Source organism: Lipotes vexillifer, unplaced genomic scaffold, assembly GCF_000442215.2.
Source record: "Lipotes vexillifer unplaced genomic scaffold, Lipotes_vexillifer_v1.1 scaffold644, whole genome shotgun sequence".
Lineage (NCBI taxonomy): Eukaryota > Metazoa > Chordata > Mammalia > Artiodactyla > Lipotidae > Lipotes > Lipotes vexillifer.
Genome location: NW_006783288.1, coordinates 3145830 through 3153973, shown reverse-complemented (window position 1 = coordinate 3153973; position 8144 = coordinate 3145830). Strand labels below are relative to the sequence as shown.

The window sequence follows — 8144 nt, the reverse complement described above, 5'->3', positions numbered from 1 at the left end:
TAAAATGAACTGTGGTTTCCTTTGATTAGAAAAAAAAAATTCAGGTTGAGCTTATGGACTGTATCAAATATTTTCACCTTTAGCCTTGGTGGTATAGTGATGAGCATAGCTGCCTTCCAACTATTTTCACCGTCATGTCATTTGAGACTTCCTCTAATAGGGTGAGTTTATCTGTTGAAAGTGACAACACAAAAATAATATTTCAGTTTGGCTAATAGCAGTTCTTTCTTGACCCTATGCCAAATACAATTCTAATCAATTAAGTTTGCTTTCTTCCATGGTATTACTATGTTGTTATCATGGTAAGAATACCGTTTTACAAAAAGATTTGGAAATAAAACAAGTTAATTTTGAAAATCTCATTTTAGTTTTTATATTTTTCTTGTGAAGTGCTCATCTAGTGTGTCTAAGCCTCTTTTAGGTAGGAAACCACTCAAATCCTTCTGACTCATGCTTCCTCCAAACTCTCTTCTATACTAGACTCTCCAATGGGTGTTATTTTCCCTCCCATGACACAGCTTCTCCTTATGTGTAATCACTCTGACCTCGAGGACGATAAAGTGACCAGGCAGAACAGCCTTGTTTACTGACTAGGTTATTTATACACAGGTTATTCCTATGCCCCTTAAGGTTATACAGTCAGGTTTCAGAGCAGCAATTCATTACAATATGTTATGAGAGAAGATATTGAGGCAGCAAAGTACAATCTATTATCTTCTAAATATAAGCAGTAAGCATTAAGCTTTTGTTATTACAAAGTTATAATGAATTAATATTTTTAATGGAGTTTTAAAAATCATATTTTGTTTTCTTTTTTTAGTATGAAAACACATACTGCATTGTGCTTTCTTGATTAAAACACAAGGTTTCTAGTTGTAGTAATGGAGGCAGTTTGGTTTACTTAAAAAAACTAAAACAAATGAGGTAGTGCAACGTCAACCTGGAAAATGCAGGTAGTGGTGAGAGTGCAGGAAAACAAGCACTCTTGCACACTGCTAAGCACGCCACCTTTCTGAGAGCCTTTTGTGTCAAAAGCCTTGGACCCTGCATACTCTTTGACTTAATCCTATGAGTTAAGCACTACTACTCCATTTTATAGATAAAGAAACTGAAACTCAGAGACTAAGTAACTTCCCAAGGTCATATGACAAGTTAGTAGTGGAGCTGTGACTCAAACTCAGTTACCTTAGTCAAAGCTTACACTTAACCCCACCCCTTAAACTTCATTCAATAACATGGCGTTTGTTTTCATAAAGTATTCCTATAATAAAATAATACACAGCAATTTAACATGTTGTTGTACATGAATATATAATGACACAAACAAATGTTTGCAAAACTATAAATAGCAAAAGTAAGTTTAAGAACAGTATATTAATTTTATTAAAAATACGTAAGTATATAATGAAAAATAGGTATGTGTGACAAGACATATAGATGCACATCTAGAGACTACTGCGATCAGAAGTAATTTGTTTTCATTTTATCTGTCTTTCCTAACTTTTCTACTTTTGTATTAAAACTGGTCTTTTTAAAGATGTTTAATCTCAGTTCTCAAACTATGAATCTGCAATTTAAAGACACAACCTGCTTTTATTTAAAAAGGTACTCTCTAGTAGTCCATCTTGATTTCTTTTTACTTCAAGCCTAAACATTCTAATTTATTAAGGTTGTTTATGCTGGAATCATATAGCTAAAGGAAAGAACAACAGAGAAATTGGGCAGGGGGACAGCAAGAACCCCTGGAGCTTCCATTATCTTCTATCTTCTTTCATCCCTAGTGTGAACAGCATTACTCCATGCTCTAATCCTCTCACCCTGCCTGAATTCTACACATTAACACAAACCAGAATATGGTCCAAATCAGGGACTCCCATTAGTGAAAAAGAGTGTAAAGAACTCATGTTTATTTACTGATTAAGATAAGGATGGGAAAAACAAAGACTTGCTAACTTTCCCATGTTGATGTTCATTAGTAAGACTATGCAGCATGTTTGTTCAGTCTGCAGCTTCTTTCCACATGACTTACAAGGTGTTATTTTAACAGGAATGAAACTCACTGAGCAATGTGACTGACTGAGGAAGAGCCGGTTCATGCAGATAGTAGCCTCCAGGTCTATCCTAGCAGAGAGAATATTCTTGTTGGATTTGTTGAAAAGCTCTGAGAGGAAGGAAGAGACATTAGTCAAGAATTTCCCTCAGATAACACGTTTTAGTTTAAAGAAATCCTGCTCAATTATGTTCCCCAAATATCATATATGAGTAATTTAGAATGGAAGTTGAGAACCTTGCTTTTTTCAAGAAATTTTCTTTCTGCTGAACTTCACATTGTTATAATGCAAATGTATATATTTAATGAATAGGCAATTTTCCTCCTACTTCCTTTCTGGGTAAAGACTGGTTCAGTTCTAGTTCAATGACTACAGAGTTGTCTTAACTATCATATGTCCTTTCTACAAGTTAAGTACTAACTGTATATATGACTTTATTTGAATTTTTATTGCACATCTAAGTATTATTTGTACATCACAGATAATTTTGAGAACATATCAGAAAGTCCAACAAAGATTAAAAGATCCACAATCCCACTACTCAGAAAAAAAGACCCTAATATTAATAGTATATACTCTTCTTGAACTTATTGCACATTAGCACATTAAGGGTTCTGAGCAGTCAAGAAGAAAGAAAACAATTTACCTTTGTTTCAAATAATGTTTCCCAAATTCCTTTGACTATGAATCCTTTGGTGGTATAACACCTATTAAAAATCTGAGGAGCTCAGGATCTGAAGAGCACACTTTATGAATGCCACCTAAATGAATTTATCACAGTGCAAGATCTTCAGCCATACTAGTAATTCAGAATTAATCAAACTCAACAATGTTCACCCCTCTACCTAAACTCACACAGAACTAAAGTTGAATAATTTAATGATAAATATTTACTTCAAGAAAGTAACATGCATCGGTATTTTTTCATATATAAATTGTATCTCAATAAAGCCTTTTAAAAAAGAAACTAATATGCTTCTGTTTCATGAATACTGAGAAGAAGAATAACTTGATTAACATGATATCAGAGCGAAGGAAGGATAGTTTTAAGGAATATTTTATGCCGGCCAAAGTGACTCATTCCTGCCCAAAAAAGAGGACACATCTTTAGTTACCATAATGTCTCCCAGATTCCTATAACACAATTCTACTTCTCCCACCTTTTCCTTTCAAATGTTCTAGCAATGCTTATAAATTAATCTACTTAAGTCCTCCTATAGTACTAAAGAGTGAATGTATACTCCAGGGTGGAAATGAACAGCAGTAGCCATAGTCCAAAAGAGCCGGCCATAAGTACATTTCTTTTAAATTTCATGTTTTTCCTAGCAAATATTTACATGTGAGAAAGTATTTTAAAAATGCAAAGATTAAAAGTCTTAATACGAAATCTTTAGGAATAATTGATATATAAAAAATGTTATATATTTACATGTGACTTTATATGTCTTAAAACACATCAAATATACCCTATTTTAGAAGTAAAGCTCAAAACTAAATATCTCCCTTCTATTCTTACTTTTTCCAGAAGCAAAAATTGGCAAGGTTGATAAGTGCTAAATCAGAATCATACTCCATACACCCCTCCTAGGCTTGAAATATGAAAAGACGATCTCATGTGCTGCCATAGATGTATTATACAAACTAAATGAGTAACAATGGCCACTTTTAGTTTGTTTTTCTCCTGGTTCTTTGAGACATTTTATCACCCACGCAAAAGAAATACAAATATAAAAGGAGACGATACTTTTTTATAAGTAAACTATTTATTAAACTATTATACTATTTAAAATTTCACACTTCAAAGAGGCTACAAAAATTGTAACATTCAAAAATTTTAGGTAAAACTCTTCAAGGGTAAGCTATTATTTTTCAGCCGGCATGTATGAAGTTTAGCAGCAAAAGGATATTTCTCTAGAGACTTGTAGTTGGTTCAGACTCAGTTTCTGCTCATGCTATGTAGAGCATCCATGATGGTTTTATTATACTCTGCAATCTGCTTGGTCACATTCTTCATAATTGGCCGGTAATCACTCTCTTGACTCTTGGTTGCTATGACTAATTACATGAGTTAAGGGGAAACAGTATCAAAACAAATATTAATCTAATTTTGTGACTCAGAAAGGACCCAAATTGTACTAGTATTTTTCTTATTGAAAACTGAAGATGGCACAAAAAAGCACAATTAAAATAGTTATTTAAAAAAACAGATTAAGCATCAATTGAAACCTAAAAGGCCAGGCAAAACTTGTTTCAAAAAAGTTTACCTATGGTATAAAATCTTTTTTAGAGTTAACATGTTATTCATCTCAATGTTAATCTGGTCGTAGAACAACTCTATGTTCAGAAGAACTATGTCCTTTAGAGTACCACACAGGATTTCAGGCAAGTCTCTAGACTTCACTCTGTTTCAAAATCACCTACTTTATATTGCACAAAACCAGAATTCTGGACTTTATCATACTGTGAATGGGAATCTTCTGCTTTTAAAATAAGTTGCACAACCACTGGGAATAAAGCACTTAAAGCATCTCATCTGGAGGTAAGCTGGGGTCCATGCTGCCCTGAGCTGATGTTCAGTAGTGTCCTAGAGGAGAACCTATGCAACCAGTGAGTCAGGATCTAGTTCTCTAAGCAGAGATGTCCGTAAATAGGTCAAAAGGGGACTAGGAAACAACATTTGGGGAAATGTTTCTTACAACTTCACAATACTTGTCCTCAGCAGCTGCTTCCTTCTATGTCCATACAAAAAGACAAGCAAGAAGACTGAATATAAGAACTATCTTGATAGAAATAAGATGGGACATAAGTACTATCTTGGTAGATGAAGCTGAATTGGCTGAAACACAGATGAGCTTGAAGGTCAAATTTCTCATGACACTACTTGGCTTATCTCTCCCTTTGCTGCCCAGATATCCAAGGTACAGCATTATAAATAACAACAAATGACTATACATACATACATACATGCATACATACATATACATATATATGGTTATATGTAATTCTCCCAACAACTCTATGAGAAGGAAGTATTAACTGTATTTGAGATGATAAAATTGAGATTTAAACAATTAAGTAAACTGACCAAAGTCCATAACCTATAAGTAGTAGAGTCAATATTTAAAATTAGATCTCCTGACTCTAAAACCTGTACAGTTAATCACTATGCTGCACTATGGCTTTGTACAGTCTGCTTTCTATTAGTTTGGTGTACACACACACACACACACACACACACACACACACACAATCATAGAATGGAAACTAAGTCTTATTCATTTATTTTCCACATAGTTTAGCCAGTGTTTTGTACATATTAGGTATTTGATGTTGAACTTAATTTCATTTCAGTCTTTAAAGAAATTCCTAAAAAAAATCACTTGGTCAAGCTCATTCGCAGTTTTTTAAAGGATACATTCTTTCATCACAAAATTATTTTGCTCATGGTGTTGCCACTTCCTCTCCAAATTTGTAAGCTAAAAACACAAAAGAAAAATGTTAACCAGTGCCCATATTCAAAACAATTATACACCCCTTTGAGATGATAAGAAAAAAAACACCCCCAATTTTAAATCTTTTCAACTCCCTGCATTTTATTAAGATAAAGCCATGATAGACAAAAAAGAAATTAAAAAAAATTAAATAACAGTAATACAATAATAAATACAATGCTGAATTTGACAACAGGTTTACTGTTTACTTTAATTGGAAATTATTTATTATACCAATGAACATACCAACTGAAAGACAATTTATGATTTTATTTTTCCCTTTCCTAAAAGAACTTAAAACAGAAGAATGGGACATGATAGGAATCTCTCCTTGAAACCTGAAGGTCTAATGCCACAAAAGTACTATATATTCTAATACTGCAAAGGTTCAGCTATATAGGAGAAACTTCCTTATTTCCAGGGCTAAATTTCCTGTCTAATTCCACAGGCTGTGATAAGAGCAGAGCTGCAGTGTGAAGATTATAAAAGGGCTGGTAAAAAGCTGGCACTGTTACAATAATTTCTGCATCAACAGGAAGCTAATGTGGATATTATATTGATGGTTGCTTCCTCCAAAGACAATTTTACTGTTATAGAATTAAATTGTTTTTCTGATTTAATTAACCTTGTAACTCTGGGTTATGGTCTTTCTTTTTTAAGATGCACATAGTTTTTTTTCCTAAACAAAGGACAGTCTGAAAAATGAAACATTAAAATAATGTTCTGCCTGGACATTTCCAAGAAGTAATAATCATTTTTAAAAAGCTGATAATTGAAACAGCATTATTAATATTTCTTTCTAATCTCATGTTAAAATTATTTTCAGGGCATAAGTTCAGTCTTAATGTAGCATCCATCCCATTGTTTCCTCCAAAGAGATAAATCTAGATATTAGGATGAATCATAACTAATTAATTATATGAACTGTATGTGCTGTGACTTAATGCTACTAAATCAGATCTAGCTTCCCCTGATAGAACCTTGAAGTTAAGATGGACTTAAGGAAGCAGTCAGCACTTTTTGACAATAAATCTCTAATAACCTTTTGCAAAGTCAAGTACCAAATTTTTCCTCTTTGTTTCATACAGAGGGGTGGCCTTATAATGCAGCAGACCCCTTAAGTGCTACATGAATAATGATATAAAAGCAACAGTGTGTCAGATGGTCAAATTCCTTCTATATAATACATCTATTTCAGTTACTTGCCTTTAAAGCTCCAAGGATGTTATGAAGCACACATCTGTCTTTCTTCCCCTACAACTTATTTTACAAGTCTGTTATGAGTTCTTTATATCTTTTGGATATTAACCCCTTATGAGACATATGACTTGCAAATATTTACTCCCATTCTGCTTTTTCATTTTGTTGTTTCATTTGCTGTGTAGAAACTTTTTAGTTTGATGTGGACCCACTTATTTATTTCTGCCTCTGTTGTTTGTGCTTTTCGTGTTATAATAAAAAACTTGTTGCCAAGACTAATGTCAAGGAGCTTTTCCCCTATGAGTTTTACAGTTTGTTCCAATATAAATGTGTTTAAATGATTTCAAATCAATAACCACTCAAAAAAAAAAAAGGTCTATTGTATAAATTACAGATCTCAAAATCCAGTTCTTGACTAAATAACTGCAAAAGATAGGGAGACCAGAATGTGATTCAAACAGTTGGGATTCACAAACGGCAACAAATAATACAGAGAAGCATTGTAAATTTTGGTTTATGTTACCAATTCCTGTACGTGGGGTTACGAATAAGATTAGCACTTAATGTGGGAATAAATGAGGTAGCCACTGACTGGCTCTAAGAAATTGTGTTTGTCAAATGTTTTCCTCTTTAAATCATCCATTCAGTGGAAGAGGAGGGCCAAAAATCCATATGAAATATCAGTATTTTTTCCTATGAACCATAAGACAATGGCCTCATAAACTTTTTCTTATGTTTCTTCTCCAGTATCCATTCCCACTCTAAACAGACTAGGATAATTTTGCTATTCACAAGTCTATATCCAGGCCTGTATATTACAAAGTAGAGACAGAGTAACTGACGAATAAATTTGAAATATGTAAATTAGTGACTTCTAAGCTTTTACTAGTTGTGGCAAACTCTGATGAGAGTCCACCCCTTTCAAGAAGAATATAAGGTTTATCTTTTTCTTAAATGGTACATCCACACAATGAAATAGCTGATGCCATAAAAATATCATCAAAAAAAGAGCTTGAAAACACTTAAGAAAACAATTGCTTAAAGAGCATATGCATAGAATGATTTCATTATTTGTAAAAACAATATAATTAAGGGTATATAACTGCAAAGGAAAACAAATTTACAAGGATATTATACCAAAATGTTAATGATGGTTGCCTATCATCATCATCATATTACTACATGAAGGAAGAAAAAATTTAATGCATTTAGCATTAATAAATCATAGTTGCAAATTGCTAATGTAGATAATTAGATGTGAGAATGACCAACCTTTATCAGACCATAATTACTGATTTTGTATATGACACGCATGCTTCATTTAATCCTCCAACAAATACTTATTGGACACCTATTATGTGCCAACCACTAGCACAGTGCTGGGGAGAAAGTGAGGGAAAGA

The 8144-nt window shown here is 33.1% G+C and overlaps 1 protein-coding gene across 1 annotated transcript in view; it reads right to left on the bottom strand.

Annotated features, from left to right (window-relative positions):
• Positions 1 to 3801: 3801 nt before the first annotated feature.
• IFT74 (intraflagellar transport 74) overlaps positions 3802 to 8144 on the bottom strand; it is a 79276-nt gene continuing 74933 nt past the window's right edge. Inside the window, exons 20-21 of the mRNA XM_007455914.1 lie at positions 5467 to 5527; positions 3802 to 4106 (exon numbers count right to left, since the gene is read on the bottom strand). Coding sequence (XP_007455976.1) covers positions 3988 to 4106; positions 5467 to 5527 — 180 coding nt within the window. The 3' untranslated portion in view covers positions 3802 to 3987. The remainder of the gene's footprint in view (positions 4107 to 5466; positions 5528 to 8144) is intronic.